General features: G+C 37.1%; 1 protein-coding gene across 3 annotated transcripts in view; it reads right to left on the bottom strand.

The window, feature by feature from the left end:
- The window catches only part of FCHO2 (FCH and mu domain containing endocytic adaptor 2), a 126,901-nt gene that overhangs the window by 71,230 nt on the left and 35,357 nt on the right, over nt 1–20,314 (bottom strand). For all 3 annotated transcript variants that reach the window (XM_012462179.2, XM_012462178.2, XM_064376043.1), the window contains exons 6-8: nt 10,967–11,071; nt 2,598–2,696; nt 1,467–1,563 (exon numbers count right to left, since the gene is read on the bottom strand). In XM_012462179.2, coding sequence (XP_012317602.1) covers nt 1,467–1,563; nt 2,598–2,696; nt 10,967–11,071 — 301 coding nt within the window. The remainder of the gene's footprint in view (nt 1–1,466; nt 1,564–2,597; nt 2,697–10,966; nt 11,072–20,314) is intronic.

Raw genomic sequence — 20,314 nt, 5'->3', positions numbered from 1 at the left:
AACCTGGCTCTTTAAAAGAGTTCATTTATTCAATAAATAAATGTAAAGATGTGAGGTAGGAAAGTAGTGGAATATGGCATTTTCTAGAGTAAGGAGTAAGGACAACTAAAGTACTAAAGGAAAAAACGGGTTATGTATGGCAAACAGCAAGCTGTTCAGGTTGGTATCAGTGAAGGTACTTGAATAGGAGTAAAAGAAAGTAAGACTAAAGGCTGGTCAGCTTGAGATCCTTAAAGGCTCTGAGACCAAGTCCAGAATTCAACTTTCATTCCGTTGATAGTGAAAATTCAAAGATTTGTAGGTAGTACAATTTTAAGTTCAAAACTGTATAGGCAAAAGATGAATGTGCTATAACATGTAAAATAGATTGGAGAAGAAATGACTGCTGTACCAGTATGAGAAATCTGCAAATTAATCAAGGAGCTAGAGAAAGCATGAAAAGAAAGTCTGACGGGAAAAATACTAATACAATTGAATCAGTAAGATTTAAAAATTCATAAAATTTGGGAAGAAGAATCTAAAGATGATTTAGGTTTCAAGCCTTAGGTCTATGAACTGTACTGAGGAAAAATGGGTCCCAAACTTCACAGATTACTTGTCCATTTTCCAGAATGCCATACCATATTTTAACGTTTTTACTGCTCTGAATTATTTTTCCCTGTGGAGTGAAACATGTATCTTGCAAGAACATGATATAGTAACTAATAAATAGATTCAAGAAATCTGGAAGACTGTAAGTACGAAATCTGGAAGACTGTAAGTACGCTGAGCAGGGAAGGGAATGGGCTACTTATTACATTTGATACATAATAACATGTTGATTAAAAGTAGAATTTGAACTTCTGTTACCGTTTTTTCATAAAAATAGGAGCCAGGATTCCTATACCCATTTGTTCACTGATGTATCCCCTAAATGTCTGAATGGGGTCTGGTATATTGTTAGAACTCAATAAATATATTTTTTAAATGCATATGTAAATGAAAAAAGAAAGAAGTTATTAAACTTTAAGAAAGGTTCTACGTTGGTCTCAATGTTCTCGGCATTCAATATTCTCTCCCAATCTTTCTTTTATTAAAATAGCCTTCCGTAGGCAACTCTATTTTGAAAAATCTAAACAAACTGTGACAGATTAATTTAGTAAAATGTTATAATAACCACTTTAAATCTTTAGATTTAAAGTGGTTATTATAACATTTTACTAAATTAAATTAGCCACTAAAAGCCAAAACAAATATCTTAATGTATCATCAGACATAAAAATAATAATATCTGAGATTTTACACAGATTTTTAGGCATGCTCCATTTTTAGGTTTGGCTCTATTTCATAGTTTGGAAATATTTTTAACTTTAGACATGTGATATAAAGTTAATACTACCCCTTACCCACATGAATTTCAAGGCAAATACATTTGTTACTATATGGAAAAAATTTTAAATGTTTCCTTGCAGAGTTTATCATCTTACCAGGTCTTTCCTTCCCAGTGCCTTTTGACTCAGCAAATTTTTGTATCAAACTTTCAACTGTAGTATTAGCCATGTTATTTATAAATTCTTCATGGACCTATTAAAATGGAATAAAGATAACTTTTTGTTTCTCCACAAACATTCTTACTGTATTTCAGATAAAACTTCCATAAAACAAGTAAAATTAATTACATCAAAATGTGTATTTTTGACCCAAGGCCCTTTGGGAACTTTTAATTTACCTAGCTTCCAGTGTTACTAGATCTGTAGGGGCCAACCATCATTTACATTAACTTTTAACATACAGCCTCATGCCCCTAGAAGTCAAAGCAGTTTTCTGTTCACATCTTCAAGCGTTCTAGAGACATCATTCTTCTGATAAAACTTATACAGACAATAAAAACACTTTTGAATTAAAAAAACACACACACACAGTCCTACTCTTGTCACCCAGACTGCTTGGTGTCACGGCTCACTGCAGCCTCAACCTCCTGGGCTCAAGTGATCTTCCCACCTCAGCCTCCCAAGTAGCTGAGACTATAGGCATGCACCACCACACTCCGCTAATATTTTTTAAATTTTTTGTAGAGATGAGGTCTCACTATGTTGCCCAGGCTAGTCTTGAACTCCTGGACTCAAGTGATCTTCCTGTCTCAGCCTCCCAAACTGCTGAGATTACAGGTGTGAGCCACCATGCCTGGCTAGTTTGAAGAATAACAGACTTCCTCTTTCTCCACTATATTTCAATGCACCCCGAATTGTCATCATTACTCTTCAATTGTGGAACATTTCTAAGTAAAAGTTTTGCAGTTTAATAAAGCTGCCACTTTAAATTTAAAAATAGTAAACCTTAAAAAAAGAAATATTCAAAAGCTGATAGCTTTAGAAATTCAATATAAAGAAAACTACGATAGTTTATTAAAAAAATTAATGTGCAGTATCATCCTTGGTGGCCAAATAATAAAATATCCAGTTTATTTTATATTTAATACATGTAAATACATATTCTTTATCTGGAATAATTCAGTATCATACTCATGAATTTTGAACAGAGTGAGAAAATATTTTTAAAGCACTATAAATAAACATACAATTTTCATAAATAGTTCAACATAAAGTAAGAAAACTTACCTGGCCTATCTGCAAATGAATTTCCTTTATAGCATTTGACAAGGATCCTATAATTTCCTTTATGTGAATGAGATGAGCTTCTTCAATATCTTGAAATTTCTGGATAACATATAAAAAGTTACATATTTATAATATGTACAGGTACACACACACACACACACACACATACATATGGATATATATATATGCACACACACACAGATGCCTATAATCCCAGCAACTTGGGAGGCTGAGGCAGAAGAACTGCTTGAACCTGGCAGGCAGAGGTTGTAGTGAGCTGAGACCACCCCACTGCACTGCAGCCTGAGCAACAGAGAGAGACTGTCTCCCCCCCGAAAAAAGATCTCATTATAATCAAATTTTCCAAGTTACCATTGTTACACAATGTTTAACAATGCCTCAAGACAAGCGATCCTGTAGGCAAACTGAAATATGGTACTACAAAAAGTTAACTTTTTGTTATGCCATTTCTTAGCTAAATACGAACGTTTTTAGAATTTGAACATATTACACATTAAAATATATAATCATGATCAGAAAATTAGGAGATCCAGAGAACAGTGTTAAAAAAAAAACAAGGAATTTCAAAAATTGAAAAATAATTAGTTGGCAGAGCAAAAACTACAGTTTACTTTTAAAGACTTCTAGCCCATAGATTTTCAAAATGTCTTTCTAATCCTTGAAATAATAATATACAATTTCCAAAAGAGATGTCTGTGATCAAAGAAATCTGGGAAAGCCTATATACTCTACTTCAATAGTTCTCAACCGAAGGTGAGGATGCATCAGATCACCTGGAGAACCTTTTCAAACTTCAAACACATCGATCCTCTAGTACTGCCTGTGGAATGGGGGTTGAAAGAGGCAAGAATGTTGTTTGGAAAAAAATTTCCAAGTTACGCTGATATCCCCAGAGAGAAAAACTGCTGTTTGCCCTGCCTTCACAATAAACATATCAAAAGGCCGGGCGTGGTGGCTCACGCCTGTAATCCAAGCACTTTGGAGGCTAAGGGGGGGCGGATCACCTGAGGTCGGGAGTTCAAGACCAGCCTGACCAACATGGTGAAACCCAGTCTTTAAAAAAAAAAAATCTATCAAAAGCTCTGAGAGGCAGGGCACAGTGGCTGGCTCATGCCTGTAATCCCAGCACTTTGAGAGGCCAAGGCCAGCAGATTATGAGATGAGGAGTTCAAGACCAGCCTGGCCAACATGGGGAAACCCAGTCTCTACTAAAAATACAAAAATTAGCCAGGCATGGTGGCATGTGCCTGTGATCCTAGCTACTCGGGAGGCTCAGGCAGAGAACTGCTTGAACCTGGGAGGTGGAGGCTGCAATGAGCCGAAATTGCACCACTGCACTCCAGCTTGGGCAACAGAGTGAGACTCTGTCTTGGGGTAAAAAAAAGAAGCTCTGAGAAATACTGAAATAATGACACGTTTCACTTTGCTTAACCCAGAATTTTATAAATTTCTTTGACCTTACAACACTTTTGTTTTTCTTCTTCCCTGAACATCTATTAATATCTCACAGAACAGTAATTGTCCTCAAAACAGGCTTTGGGAAATGCTGAGCTACTCATTTTTAAACAAAATACAATAGTCATTTCTGTTGCACAAACCTGGTTATCCATTTTTTGCTAAATTAAATCAGTTCTAAGGAATGAGCCTAAAAGCCTTATTATTGTTCTCTGGTTAGTTTATCAAATTAAATTTCCTGACCCCATATTTAATGCCCAAATTTCTTCTGCACTAAGCAACAGAAATCACCAAAACAAATGATATCTAATATGTAAATGGTAAGAACTTCCAAAAAAAAATTCAGAATAGTGAAATTACAGTTTTGGCAGTAATGCAATAGCCCAAAAACTTAAATCAATTAAAGAGGAATGGCAGAGTTGAAATGATTGTCATTGATTAATTTTGACCAAGTCAATGAGAATACAGTACAAGTATTTCAAGATCCTGAATTACTCTCAAGAACTGAGGAACATTTAGTGAAAGGATGGCCCTTAGCTTAAATTTCATCAATTTAATGAATGAGATATTTTCTCATAGACAGGTAGCCATTAATTTCATTTGAATGGCCCTTAACTCCGAGGAAACTGTCTTCATTCCCTTTTGAAAAAGCTACACTCAACAAGACAGATCCTTATTTATTTAGAAATATCTTAAAACATGAATCCACAGAGAAACTCGAGGCATGATTCAGATACAATTTTGAAATTGTGGGGTTTTGCGGGGTAGGGGCACACTGCTAACTATCACAATTCCTCAAACTTAGTTAACTACTAAACTAACAGTAATTCAGCAATGAGAAATGGATACAGTCTCAAGTGCTTGAGTATACCTAAGAGAACTTTCTTGAACAAATTAGATAGGCATTTTACCCCTGCAACTTCAAATTCTCTGTGTTCACATGTATTGTTACATTAATTTTTTAAAGTATAGTCAGAAACCACATGACACTTCTGTCAACAACTAATGCCATATACAACAGTGGTCCCAAAAGATTATAATAGATATGAAAACTTTCTATTGCCTAGTGACATCATAGCTGCCATAACATAGTGCAGTACATTACTCATGCTTGTGGTGATGCTGGTATAAACAAACCTACTGTGCTTCCTGTCACATAAAAGTACTACATAGCATATAATACACAACACATAACACTTGATAATAAATGGTGTAACTAATAAATGTATTTACTGAACTACACTTATTATTAGAGTGTACTCCTTCTACTTATTAGAAAAAAACCACTGTAAAACAGCCTCCAGCAGGTCACTCAGGAGGTATTCTAGAAGGCATTGTTATCATAGGCAATGACGTTTTTTTTTTTGGTTTTTTTTTTTTTTTTAGATGGAGTCTCACTCTGTCACCCAGGCTGGAGTGCAGTGGCGCAATCTGCTCACTGCAACCACCATCTCCAGGTTCAAGCAATTCTCCTGCCTACGCCTCCTGCATAGCTGGGATTATAGATGCACACCACCACGCCCAGCTAATTTTTGTATTTTTGCTAGAGATGAAGTTTTGCCATGTTGGCCAGGCTGGTCTTGAACTCCTGACCTCAAGTGATCCGCCCACCTCACCCTCCCAGTGCTGGGATCACAGGTGTCAGCCACCATGTCCAGCTGAAGATGACAGTTCTATGCATGCTACTACCCCAAAGACCTCTAGAAGAACAAAATGTGGAGATAAAAGAGTGATCCTGATGATGCTAATCCTATGTAGGCCTATGCCTACTATGTGTGTGTCTTAGTTCTTAGGAAAAAGGTTTAAAAAGTTAAAAAAAAATTTTTAATGTAAAAATAAAGTTCATTAAGTAAAGATATAAAGAAAATATTATTGTACAACTGTAATGTGTTTCTTTTAGCTGTCATCACAAAAGAGTCAAAATGTTTAAAAAATTTTTAAAGCTTTTAAAGAAGTTATAGTAAGCTAAGGTTAATTTATTATTGAAGAAAATAATTTTTAATAAAATTTAATATAAACAAAATGTACAGTGCTTATAACATCTACAGTAGTGTACAGTAATGTCCTAAGCCTTCACATTCACTCACTACTAACTCATTAAATCAACCAGAGCAACTCCAATCCTGACATCTCCATTCACCATAAGTGTTATATTCAGGTGTAGCATTTTTAATCTTTTATACTGTATTTTTACTCTATCTTTTCTACTAAATGTAGAAAATACCATTTTCTACATTTAGTAGAAAAAACGTAAATACCATTTTGTTATAACTGCCTACGGTATTCAATACAGTAACATGCTATACAGGTTTGTAGCTTAGGAGCAACAGACTATACCATATAGCCAGGTATGTAGTAGTCTATAACATCTAGGTTTGCGTAAGTAAGTACATAATCTTTGAAACAGTCTCACTCTGCCATACAGGCTGGAGTGCAGTGGCACAATCTCGGCTCACCACAACCTCTGCTTCCCATTTCAAGCAATTCTAGTGCCTCAGCCTCCCAAGGAGCAGGGATTATAGGTGTGCACCACCATGCCTGGCTAATTTTTGCATTTTTAGTAGAGACAGAGTTTCAACATATTAGCGATTCTAGTGTGAACTCCTGACCTCAGGTGATTCGCCCACCTCAGCCTCCAAAAGTGCTGGGATTACAGGCATGAGCCACCACGCCTGGCCATGTGTAAGTACATTCTATGACGTTCACACAATGACAAAATTGCCTAACTACATTTCTCAAAGTGTATCCCCATTGTTGACACAGGGCTACACTATCCTGTCATCCACTAAAGATACATAAAAGTACTCTAATCCTAATAATCTTTAACCTGAGGGTACCGCTTAGCAAATCTCAAAGTTTCCATAAACTAGCCATCTCACTGCTTTAAAGTAAACAAAATCTCCATATTCTGTTTCAAGGGTCTAATTAATTAATAGTGGTAAAAGCATGAGCATAAAAAGTCACAATTTCAATCATTTTAATTCTAAACCCAAATTTTAAAAACTTAAATCACAAATACTCTAATTTCTAACCTCTTTCACTCTAGAGACTCAATTATCTTTTCCCGCTAGTAAATACAGGTCCTGCCACCCAAATTTGATTCTCACTATACTGTCAGGTTCTTTCCCACTGAGATTGGTCAACCCAGCTGGCCTGAAAAAACAGTTAAGTGGAGAAAAGGATTGTTTTCCCTTCCAAAATGCCCCAAATTAAAGTCTATTCTCTATGAAGAAACAATGATTAACCTCTTCTGCAGCTGTACATATATGACAGAGAGAGAGAGAAACAGAAATCTCTAAGATCTTGAGAAAGAAAACACACACACATTAGCAAGTTATGCCATCATATTTATTTAAAAGTAGCATGGTCACATATTTGCTCAAATAAATTAATGTTCCCATCTTAAAAAGGGCAGAATGGGCTGGCATGGTCACTCACGCCTGTAATCCCAGCCAGCATTTTGGGAGGCTGAGTTGGGCAGATCACTTGAGCCCAAAAGTTTGAGACCATCTGGGCAACATGGTGAAACCCTGTCTCTATTAAAAATAAAAAAAAAAAATAGCTGGACATGATGGTGCACACCAGCAGTCCCTGCTATTCAGAAGGCTGAGGTGAGAGGGTCACCTGAGCCTGGGAGGCAGAGAGGTTGCAGTGAGCTGAGATCGTGCCACTGCACTCCAGCCTGGGTGACAGAGCGAGACCCTGTCTTAAAAAAAAAAAAAAAAAAAAAAAAAAAAAAAAAAAAGCACCAAACAAACAAACTCAAAAAGGCAAGACGAACAATTAAAACACCATTTTGAAAAAAAAAAATGTAATGGGGAAGCAGAACATGAAAAGGAAATGGAAAGATGTGCTGAACATCTTTTTTATAAAGTAACATCAACAAACAAAAAACTCTTATGTACCCCAGAACCTAAAGTACAATTAAAAACAAAAAACAACTCTGATCGGCCAGGTACGGTGGTTCACATCTGTAATCCCAGCACTTTGGGAGGCCGAGGCAGGCAGATTATGAGGTCAAGAGATCAACACCATCATGGACAACACGGTGAAACCCGTTCTCTACTAAAAATACAAAAAAATTAGCCGAGCATGGTGGTGCGTGCTTGTAGTTCCAGAAACTCAGGAGGCTGAGGCAGGAGAATTGCTTGAAACCAGAAAAAGGAAGTTGCAGTGAGGTACAATCGCGCCACTGTACTCCAGCCTGGCAACAGAGCCAAGACTCTGTCTCAAAACAAACAACAACAACAAAAAAAAAAACCTCTGACTACAGCAAATTCTATTTGTTCCAATTTAGAAAATTAACAAAACGGCACTTAGCTGATAGAGACTAATCATTTAATGTGAAATTAACAAATCAACAATAAGTGCCTTATAAATGTGTGCTCCTAATGATTTAAGACAAAATAGCACTTGCTGAAGTCTGCAATGACCTCAGTTGCTAAGAAATTGAAACTTTCTATCTCACTAACTTGAAGCCTTATTTAAGACAACTACCTAAACTCTTCCTTCTTAAAGCTTCTTTTCCCAGCTACCATGACATTATACTTCTAGTTTTCTTCTTTCTTCTTTGGCTTCCTCTACGAAAATCTCAATAATGAGTCTCTCAGAGCTTGGCCCTGAGGCCCTTTCTTCCCTACCTCCCAACTCTAACTAAAAGTGATGTCATCATAGCTTTGTATACTGACACCTTATTTTATATGGTCTCATAATCCTTATTCAAAACTTTTGGAACCAGGAGTGTTTTGGAATTCCTTTTATTCCCTTATTTTTTAAAAAACAATATACAGTATTGTTTAGAATGCTTCTCACCTGACTACTATGTTACCTTCCAAACTGGACTCTTGATTCTCCTTTAGCCATACTCTAATCAAGTCTTCACAAAACTGCCAAAATTATCCTTTAATATGCGTCAGATCATGTCACATCCCTGCCTAAAACCCTTAGGTGGCTTTTAGCTGCTCTTAGAAGAAAACCTGAATTCTTTTGCCATTAAAAGTAATGGCAAAAACTGCAATTACTTTTGCACCAACCTAATACAACCTGGTCCTTGCCTACCTCTCCAACCTCATTTCTCACTACCATTTTCCCTTAGTCAGGTTTAGTAAGCATTTTTTTTTTTTTTTTTTTGAGACGGAGTTTCGCTCTCATTACCCAGGCTGAAGTGCAATGGCGCGATCTCGGCTCACTGCAACCTCCGCCTCCTGGGTTCAGGCAATTCTCCTGCCTCAGCCTCCTGAGTAGCTGGGATTACAGGCACGCGCCACTATGCCCAGCTAATTTTTTGTATTTTTAGTAGAGACGGGGTTTCACCATGTTGAGCAGGATAGTCTCGATCTCTTGACCTCGTGATCCACCTGCCTCGGCCTCCCAAAGTGCTGGGATTACAGGCATGAGCCACTGTGCCCGGCCAGCATTTTTTACTTTCCAGAATGTAACAGCTCTTTTATACCTCTGGCCTTTCATACTCATGATCCCCAAAGCCTATACCACTCTTGCCCCATTAATTTCTTGCTGATTCTTCAAGTCCCAGTTTTAAATGTCATTTCTCTTAAAAGGCCTTTCCTAACTCCCTAATCCAAATGAAGTCATTCCAATTAGTCTATCTCATGAAAGCCTATTGTTTTCCTTTGCAATAATTTATAATTTATAACTTTATATTTAAGCATGTATTTAACGTCTGCCTCCCTCCTCTATACTGTAAATGTCATCTCAAGCACAGAGACATTTGTCATATTTACAGATGTACCGTATACACAGCATCTAGCAGAATCTATGCCATTGTAGGTAAAGATGAATATGCACAGACATGCACGCAAGTTTGCAACACTTTGCTTTCTAAGATAGGAGTTGTTCACTACTTCAAATGGCAAGACATAATGAAGACCTAGAGTCCAAAAATTTAGATTCACAAAGTCTTTCATATTTACTGAGTGCCTACCATGAGCTGGGAATTTTTAAATGCTGGGAATTTTAAATGCTGAGGATATAGCAGTAAACAAAACAAATCCATCCCTGCTCTCATAAACTTACATTTTAGTGGGGAAAAAACAGACAAAAAATATAGGTAAAAGAGCTTCAACATGTTTCTGGCCCCTCAGACATTAACTATGAACATTCCAAAATGGGGTTCATCCATCAGCCTCAGGACTACAGTGAAGACAATGTAAAACAGCTGCAGCCAACCCATAATGCACAAGCAGCAAGAGAAAGAAATAAACCCTTGATACTGTAAGCCACTGAGATTTCTGGGGCCTTGTGTCATCTCAGCATACTTACTCTGACCTAACTGATACAGGAATAAAATTCTTGGTATGTAAGAGCGCAATAGGTGCTAAGCAGGAAAATAAGGAAGAGGACAAGAAGCAGGGGTGGTGGAGACTAGAAGCATTAGGCATGATTCCTAAAAGGCAGCCACCTTAAATGAGGCCTTTAATTAAGGTTCTGAGGACACTACAACAAATATAATTTATCCCAAGCTAATGGAAGGCAGACATTTTCGTCTGTCTTCCCTCACTAAAATATAAGAGACCAGGGATTTTTTGGGTTGTTTTATTGACTGCCGTAACCTCAGTACTAAGTCACTTCCAGTTTTCTTATTAATGCTTCTTAAGTACTGTCTTCACCATGTACCAATCCCCTCATTTTCCCCAATTATCTTTAAACAGGCTCTTCTAATCTACCTGTATAATTCCTTATGACATTATAATTATTGCATCTTGGTTCTCAATCTCCAAAACAAGACATGTATTTTTAAAATAGCATCATTAAAATATTGAGATTGTGCATTTTAAAATTTCTAAGACTAAAAAATTATATGAAAGAAAAATTATACCTCATCAGTATACACAAATATAAATGCTGTTTTCAATTTGAAGCCTTAAAATACCAACCTGAGCTGTTTCTGTCATTTTCTGTTCAAAATCAGCTTTTGCTAATGCGTATTTTTCCACATAGAGTTTATAGGTATCTGTAGCTTTCTTAGATTTAACAGCTGCCTGTAATAAAACAAAAACATTTTTAACTGTGCATTGACCTTTTTTCTTTCCTAATATAAGTTAATATGAATAGTAAATTAAAATACATTTTAAGAGTTCAATATGACATATAACTAACTTTAATACGTGCTGTGAGGCCCTCTTTAGTCTTTTTGTTATGCTATAGTCAGCCAAGAAGTCAGGAATTAAACATTGATTCTCTTTTCTGTTGGATGGAATGTGCTTTGAAAAGTTAAAATACTCTCATTTTAAATCCCAGACTAAGACTGCATAATTACATTATAACGCTACAGTGTTACTAAGATATGTTAACATACTGTTGGAAATAAATTTCCAGACAATGTGCAAAAATGTGACAATACCACCAGAACGCGCTTGACACTCCTTTTCACATTTGTGAATCCTCCTCCCTCACAGAATACATACGATTTCATTCAATGTCTGATTAGACTATAAACCTATCTCAAAAGTTGTTAAGACTGGTTCCCTTGATGCTTCTCAGCTCCCATTATGCTCCAGCAAATACAGAAACTTTTTTTTAATCTTTGCCTATTTTTTCAAGACTTCTATTTAAAAAACAAAACTGTTACCGCAATATTATAGTACTGGTTTTATAAAAGTTACTTATTTAATAAAAAAAATTAAGCAGTACTGTTCAACCTACACATAAACAGAAACTGGAAGAAAGTAACACAGCCACAGAAATCAAGATGAATTATAAGATAGGCATTTGGTATGTGTAGTTTGTAGGCTGAAGCAGATACACGGCTATCAAGAAGCTTGACTATTCTCAAAGGACTGATCAACTTGGGATACAGGAAGATGGAGGGATGTGGCTGGACGAAATAAGAGTTTAAAGGAGATCAAAGACAGACAAGTTGTAGGATTTCAAGATATAAAAATCCCCATTTTCTTAATGGGTCTGGTATGAGTGAGGAACAGTAGGGTAGGGTTGGGAGCTTAAGGAGAACAAAAAAAGTTTCAAACCATAATTGTGGAGAATGCAACAGGTCACGACTAGATGAGTACAAGTATTGCTAAGTGACACTGAGGGGCAAGAAAAGCTGCAAAATACTGCATTTGTTTAAAGTCAATCAGTACCAATATGTAATTATCTTCAGTACCAGTATGTAATTATCTTCAGCCGTGATCAGGAATCTAAGAACAAAAACTACAAACAGAAAACTGGGTTTACCCTGGGGTTTGGGTTTGGCAAGAGGTACATATAGTCGTACTCCCTGAACAAGCAACTTTGTACTCTCTCTAAAATGTAACTGTTTATACTATATTAAGTATATATGTTATGTACTTCCCTGCCTTCTTAAAAAATATAGCATGCCACTTTACCATGCAACATAAACAAAACTGATTTTGGGGCCCAAAGAAATTTGATTCTAATTCTGGCTCTACCATTTACACTAGTGCCCCTTTATCCGTGTGGAATACATTCCAAGATTCCAGTGGATGTCTGAAACTGTGGATGGTACAGACTCTATATTCTATCTTTTTTTCCTATACATACATAACTACGATAAAGTTCCATTTATAAATTAGGCACAGTAAGAGATTAACAACTAATAATAAAATAGAACAATTAAAACAATATACTGTAATAACATTATATGTGAATATGATCGCGCTCTCTCTAAATATCTTAGTGTACTGGACAGGGGGTAACTGAAACCAAGGAAAGTGAAATCTCAGCACTGTACTACTCATCTGACCTTGTCTTAGAAATTTATACAGTTCTCTCATTCCTATAATGGGAACAATATCACCTTTTCTTTAAAGCTGTGGTAGTAATGAAATGTAGTTATATAAAATGCTTGGAACAGGTTCTGGCATAGAGTTAAATTTAAAAACAAACAGTGCCTGCTTTTATTATAGTTTCTAACAAGAAATGTAATCAAGAAAACACATCATCATATTTTGCTGTTATATAAAGATATATCTGAGTTACTGAGTTGTACTGAGCTGTCCATCCCTAGAGAAAGTGACTAAAACCTGTAACAATTTTCTAGTTTGCTCCCATAAATTTTTTTTACTCTTTTCCCAGTTCCACACAGTTTACATTATTTTATACCAGTTACTGTACTGGAATCCTCTAACATCCTGCCCCTGTTCAAATACATAACAGTTAAATGACATGGATAGAGTTTACTGTGTACCTTCCCAAGAAACCTGGATAACCAAGTTTGTTAGAATTTATTTTAAAAACAATTATAATGGCATGTTTAATCCGGATTTCCTTTTAGATCTTTTTTTATGCAAAGAAATTTTAGTTTGCTCTTTCAATACTTGTATTTTCAGTGTGTAGAATGGCAAACAACAACCTACAGTCTTCAGAATGACTTTTTTTTTTTTTTTGAGATGGAGTCTGACTCCATGGCCCAGGCCGGAGTGCAATGGCACAATCTTGGCTCACTGCAACCTCAGCCTCCTGGATTCAAGCGCTTCTCCTGCCTTAGTCTCCCGAGTAGCTGTAATTACAGGTGCATACCACTACGCCTGGCTAATTTTTATAGTTTTAGTAGAGACTGGGTCTCATTCACCATGTTGGCCAAGCTGGTCTCGAACTCTCGACCTCAAATGATCCACCTGCCTAAGCCTCCCAAAGTGCTGGGATTACAGGCGTGAGCTACTGGCCTTCAGAGTGATTTTTAATGACACAACATATCAAAATGATGTAACCCTACTTACTGGAAGCCCCTTCTTTGCTTGTTCCTAATACCTCATCCTGATACCTACTTTCTTTTTCTCTGCTGCTCATTAAATTATTGCTTAATAATTTATTCACCAGCTACTGATAAAGACAAGTTCTGATCATTCCTAATAAAGATATTTTACAAGTTGAAAGGAGACCCATAAAAATAGAAAATTCAAAAAATACCTAATTATAAAAATCCACATAATATAAAATACCTAATTATAAAAATCCTCTTATGTACAAAAAACCGGACAGGGTATTTGTCTACTACCACCTTGAGAATGAAGTCAGGAGGCATTCCAGGTAAGACTGTGGGCCTCAGGACCCCATCATGCTGGGAGTGAATAAGTGTTTCATCCAGATCCAGCACCAGGATCTTCCTCTTCACCTAGCTGATTCTGGGACACAGGAGATAAGGGGACGGTATCATATCTAAGAGTTTGGTACTGAATTACCGTGTGGATCTGCCTCCACAAAAGGTAAATGAAGAACCTCCAGAGCTTGGCGGAGAAGGTCATGAACATGTGCAGCCCCAGCAGACATTACGATCGCATCATCCTGATGATCCCAGCACCGCCCTGCCACCCACTCCCAACCTCCAGCACCCAAGCACCACCAGCTCCCCATCAGCTCCCCATCAGCTCCCCGTCGTCGCTGGGCTGGGGAACAGGGGCCCTGAGTGCAGGAGAGGCTGCAAAGAGGAGCATGCAATGGGTGGCTTTCTGAGCTGGGCGAAGGGAAAGCCCAGCAGAATGGGGAGCTGGGGGACATGTGTGCGCAGCCCGTAGGGGCCCACGTGGGCTGGGAGTGGCACTGATAGCTTTTGGGAGGTTGAGGGCAGAGGCAGGTCGGGCTAGGATGGGGTCCTCCAAGACCAGGAGGGAAGGGAAGACAGTTGGGGGAGGGGGCAGTGGGAGAGGGGGCTAGAGAAAAGGCAGGGAGGGAGAAAGGAGGGGGAGGGGAAGGGGGAAAGCAGAGTCAGTAGCATTTTTTAAAACAGAGAATTAAAGTTATGTGAAAAGCATCAAATTCTACATACCCTTTTGAAACTTTTCTTGCTCAGTATTATGCTTTTTACATTTATTCATGTTAATACACGTCATTCTTTATTTATTTATTTATTTGAGACGGAGTTTCGCTCGTTACCCAGGCTGGAGTGCAATGGCGCGATCTTGGTTCACCGCAACCTCCGCCTCCTGGGTTCGGGCAATTCTCCTGTCTTAGCCTCCTGAGTAGCTGGGATTACAGGCACGCGCCACCATGCCCAGCTAATTTTTTGTATTTTTAGTAGAGACGGGGTTTCACCATGTTGACCAGGATGGTCTCGATCTCTTGACCTCGTGATCCACCTGCCTCGGCCTCCCAAAGTGCTGGGATTACAGGTGTGAGCCACCGCGCCCGGCAATACACGTCATTCTTTTTTAACGTTTATATAACATAATTAAGACTCCACAAATCCATCACCTAGTTTCAAGACTCAATCTATTCTTTCCCCTTTTCTTTGTTTGAGTATTTATTTAAATTGCTGTATTGAGTCCCATTATATGAAACACATAACAGGTTTTTTCAATTTGACAATTGATCTATGATTAGAGGCACTGCTATGGTTTGTTTGTACCCTATGAAACTGACATTGAAACCTAATCCCCAATGTGACAGTATTGAGAGGTGGGGTCCTTTAATAGATGATTTGGTCATGAGGGCTCTTCCCTCATAGATTAATTAATGGATTACTGAGTTCATGAATCAATGGGTTATCACGGAAATAGGACTGACAGCTTTATAAGGAGTGGAAGAGAGACCTAAACAGGCTCAGTCCCCTCACCATATGAGGTCCTGCACCTTCTCAGAATTCTGCAGACTCCCCACATGCAAGAAGACCTTCACTAGATGTGGCCCCTGAACTTGGAACATCTCATCCTCCATAACTGTAAAAAATAAATTCCTTTCTTTATAAACTACCCAGTTTCAGGCCAAGCACAGTAGCTCACACCTGTAATCCTAGCACTTCGGGAGGCCAAGGTGGGCAAATCGCTTGAGATCAGCAGTTCAAGACCATCCTGGCCAACATGGTGAAACCCCATTTCTACTAAAAATACAAAAATTAGGCAGGTGTGGTAGTGCAAGACTGTAATCTCAGCTACTTGGGAGGCTGAGTTACCAGAATTGCTTGGACTCAGGAGGCAGAGGTTGCAGTGAACTGAGATCCTGCTATTGCACCTTGGCCTGGGTGACAGAGTGAGACTCTGTCTCAAAAAAAAAAAAAACCATTACCCACTTTCAGGTATTCTGTCATAAGCAACAGAAAACAAACCACAACAGGAGTCTAATACATTTATATGTATTATAATTATTTCTTTCAAATTATTTTCAGTTTACTTACAAAGCATTTCTTTTTTTAACTTTTATTTTAGGTTCAGGGGAACATGTGCAGGTTTGTTACACAGGTAAACTGTGTGCCACGGAGGTGTGGTGCACAACTTATTCAACATCCAGCTAATAAGCACAGTAACTGATAGGTATTTTTTCTGATCTTCTCCCTCTTCCCAGCCTCTTCCCTCCAGTAGGTCCCAGTGTCTATTGTTCTCCTCTTTGTGTCCATGTGTTCTCAATGTTTAACTCTTATAAATGAGAACATGCAGTATTTGGTTTTCTGTTCCTGCTAAGAATAATGGGATCCAGCTCCATCCATGTACCCACAAAAGACATAATCTCATTCTTTTTTATGGCTGCATAGTATTCCACAGTGAATAGGTACCACATTTTCTTTATCCAATCTGTCACTGATGGGCATTTAGGTACTGCGAATAGTGCTGTAATTAATATTCACAGGCATGTGTCTTTATGGTACAATGATTTATATTCCTTTGGGGAGATATCCAGTAATGGGATTGCTGGGGTGAATGGTAGTTCTGTTTTTAGCTCTTTGAAGAATTGCCATACACTGCTTTCCACAATGGTTGAATTAATTTACACTCCCACAGTGTATAAGCACTCCCTTTTCTCCACAACCTTGCCAGCATCTGTTATTTGACTTTTTAGTAACAGTCATCCTGACTACTGTGAGATGGTGCATCATTGCGGTTTTGATTTGCATTTCTCTGATTATCAGTGATATTGAGCTTTTCTTCATATGCTTGTTGGCTACATGTATGTCTTCTTTTGAGAAGTGTCTGTTCATGTCCTTTGTCCACTTTTTAATGAAGTTTTTTCTTGTAAATTTAAGTTCCTAATAGATGCTGGATATTAGACCTTTGTCAGATGCATAGTTTGCAAATATTTTCTCCCATTCTACAGGTTATCTGTTCACTCTTTTGATAGTTTCTTTTGCTGTGCAGAAACCCTTAAGTTTAATTAGATCCCATTTGTCAATTTCTGTTTTTGTTGCAATTGCTTTTGGTATCTTTGTCATGAAATCTTTGCCCATTCCTATGTCCAGAATGGTAATGCCTAGGTTGTCTTCCAGAGTTTTTATAGTTCTGGGTTTTACATTTAAGTCTTTAATCCATCTAGAGATTATTTTTATATATGGTGTAAGAAAGGGGTCCAGTTTCAATTTTCTGCATATAGCTAGCCAGTTATCCGAGAACCATTTAATGAATCCTTTCCCCATTGCTTGTTTTTGTCAGTTGACAGTGCATTCCTTTAAAGTGCTCCATTATTATCTTCAGATTTTCTTCCAAGCACTTGATCTTAACAAATGGTATCAGTAAAAGATTTTCAGACAATAATCAAAGCCATTACTTCCTCAAATGGTCTTTAAATGGTCTGTTAACTCAAATATCAAAGCATTGTAGCTGTCCAATCATGCAACGAAGTTTGCACAGGCAATTAAACTACACCGTAAATGCTACCTTACCAAAAATGACTATACATTACCATCAACTGAACATGCATTCTAATTTCATATGAGGAAAAAAAATGCCTCCTAGCTTTTAATATTCTTTTTCTCTAGTGTCTAGGTCTGAATTTATTTAACCTGCTTAATACCTACAATGTACTTTCAATATGAGGGCTCTTAAATTTCTTCAATCTGAAACATTTTGAGCTGTTAACTATTCAAGTATTACTTGTCCCTCCATCTCCTCCATTTTCTTCCTTCTGAAGATTCTCCTACTATGTTCTGGGTAAGGTCCCTCCATATTATCTTCCAAACTCACTCTTTGACTATATTAAGTCTAAAGTTTCTTTTCTCTATTGCTTTTTAAAATTTTCAATAACCATATTTTTCATTTCCAAGTTTTTCAATTAGCTGTTTTTTCCTATCTAGTAGATCTTGTTTCATTATGTTTCTTTAATTTCTTAATCCTCTTTAATGTAAGTTTATGTTTATTTATTTGAACATCCTCAACACACATTGTTTTTGTTCATTTTTTATAAATTTAAATTTCATCTGAAGTGAATTCTTATTCCAAGTATTGAATTTATTGGTTGTTCTAGTATTAGATTTCTTAGATGTGCTCTACAATTTTGGTTGTTTGCTCATTTAGAATGGGAGTTGTTTTCTTTTTTTAATTTTGTCCTCTTCTCTCTTCTTCTCTCTTTCCCTTCATCAGTACTGCTGAACAGTCATAGAATAAAACATAAATGATACCTCCTAGAATTGTGTTATGCTTTATACTTTATGCTCACCCATCCCTAAGCAGTTTTAAGGTTATCTCCTGCCACCCCTCCAAGGCCCTATTTCATTTCAGTCTCATGAAGGTAATTTTTAATTACTTCCCTGCAAGAATATTGTAGATATGGCCAAAATAGTCATGAAATGGTTCCTTCGCTTGATTCCAAGTCAGGATTGTGTCTCTGTATCTGTGTCCCTAACTCTCCAATTTCCAATAAGGCTTTAGTTCTGGTCAGTAACTCAAGAGCCTTCTTTTTCCCCTATCTACAGTTTTAGGCAATAAGCCAGGCTCTTTGTGCCTCAGTCCAAGAGGGGAGCATTTAGTCCTTTTCGCCACATAAGAGCCAAATTCCACCGCCTACTTTAGGATTTTTGAGTTCAATACCTTCCATAATCAATCTCTACGTGCATTTTGTATTTCTGTTCTATTCAGGTCCACAGAGATGAAATATTATTCTTTTTGGACCCTGCTATTTTGTTTTCCCTTTTTATATTTTATTCGTAATAACTATGTCTGAAGCAGAGGGTGTTTTCAAACCATGTACTTACTGTGTCTCATTTTCCCCCACTCCCAATTTTTATTTATTATACAAACCCAATTTTTATTTATCATACAATACAATCTATTGCTCCAAATTCTTTTTTTCATCTGTGACATAGCCCCCAGGAGGTTCTAAGATCATGTGCCTTATTGCTCCAAATTCTATCACCTAGTTTTATTTTTCCACATTCTCTTTCAGTTTTTGCCCGTGTATAGTCATATATTATATTTCATCGATTAGTTATTTAAAATATTTTGGACCTCAGGTATCTAGAAATGAATTAATTCCACTATCACTAGTCTTGCAACAGCCCTTCTCATTTAATTATATAATTTCTGAGTTGATATGGTTATTTAGACTTGTATCAGAAGGGTTTCCTTCACCATCTATTGTTAAAAATTAACTCTATTATCAAACTTCAATGATAAACTACTACCCCACTTAATATACTTCAACAAAAATAAAGTATTTGTGCATTTAAACACATAAAAGTATGTAAGTACACAGTCCTTTTATAGTCATAATCATACTATTGATATAATTTAGTATTTTTTTTTACTGGGTATTTCAAACATTTTACAAAGCTTTCAAAATTATCGCTTCCTATAGCTCATTCTTAAGTGAGATATACCACATCAAATAAGTCAATGGTTAAACTATTTTGAAAGGAGAAAAGAACCTACTTTCTATTAAAACGTAAGTGGAAGAAAAGGTTGTGGTTTACCACAATGCTACATAAATGTTCTCAAAGTCAGCAATAAATCACCACAACACACATTTAAAGCTTATGTGAAAGTACCTTTATTTTTCTAAATATACCAAAATCTTGTTTCAAAACAATTTTATCTCACTGTTAAATGTTACACCAAGTAATTATCTCATCAATTATGTTACTACAAAAATATCCTGAAAATGTGTCACTGATATTTAAAAATCACTGTTTTTTGGTTGGGCGCAGTGGCTCACGCCTGTAATCTTACCACTCTGGGAGGCCGAGGCGGGCAGATCACCTGAGGTCAGGAGTTCGAGACCAGCCTGACCAACACGGCAAAATCCCATCTCTACTAAAAATACAAAATTAGCCAGTTGTGGTGGCATGCACCTATAACCTCGACTACTTGGGAGGCTGAGGAAGGAGAATCACTTGAACCTGGGAGGCAGAGGCTGCAGTAGCTAAGATCACGTCACCACGCTCCAGTCTGGGCAACAAGAGTGAAACTCTACCTCAAAAAAATAAATAAATAAGTCATTGTTTTTTATGTGCTTGCTAACTTATTTACCACAGACAACGTATTTTACAAATCTCCTATGTTTTAATTAGGTAAATCACTAGGACTGTAAGGCACAGTGTCTTCATCTTTAAAATGAGATAATTT

Source organism: Aotus nancymaae, unplaced genomic scaffold (assembly GCF_030222135.1).
Source record: "Aotus nancymaae isolate 86718 unplaced genomic scaffold, 86718_ANA_hifiasm-v0.15.2.pri h1tg000014l, whole genome shotgun sequence".
Classification (NCBI taxonomy): Eukaryota; Metazoa; Chordata; class Mammalia; order Primates; family Aotidae; genus Aotus; species Aotus nancymaae.
This window is presented reverse-complemented; position numbering and strand designations above follow the sequence as displayed.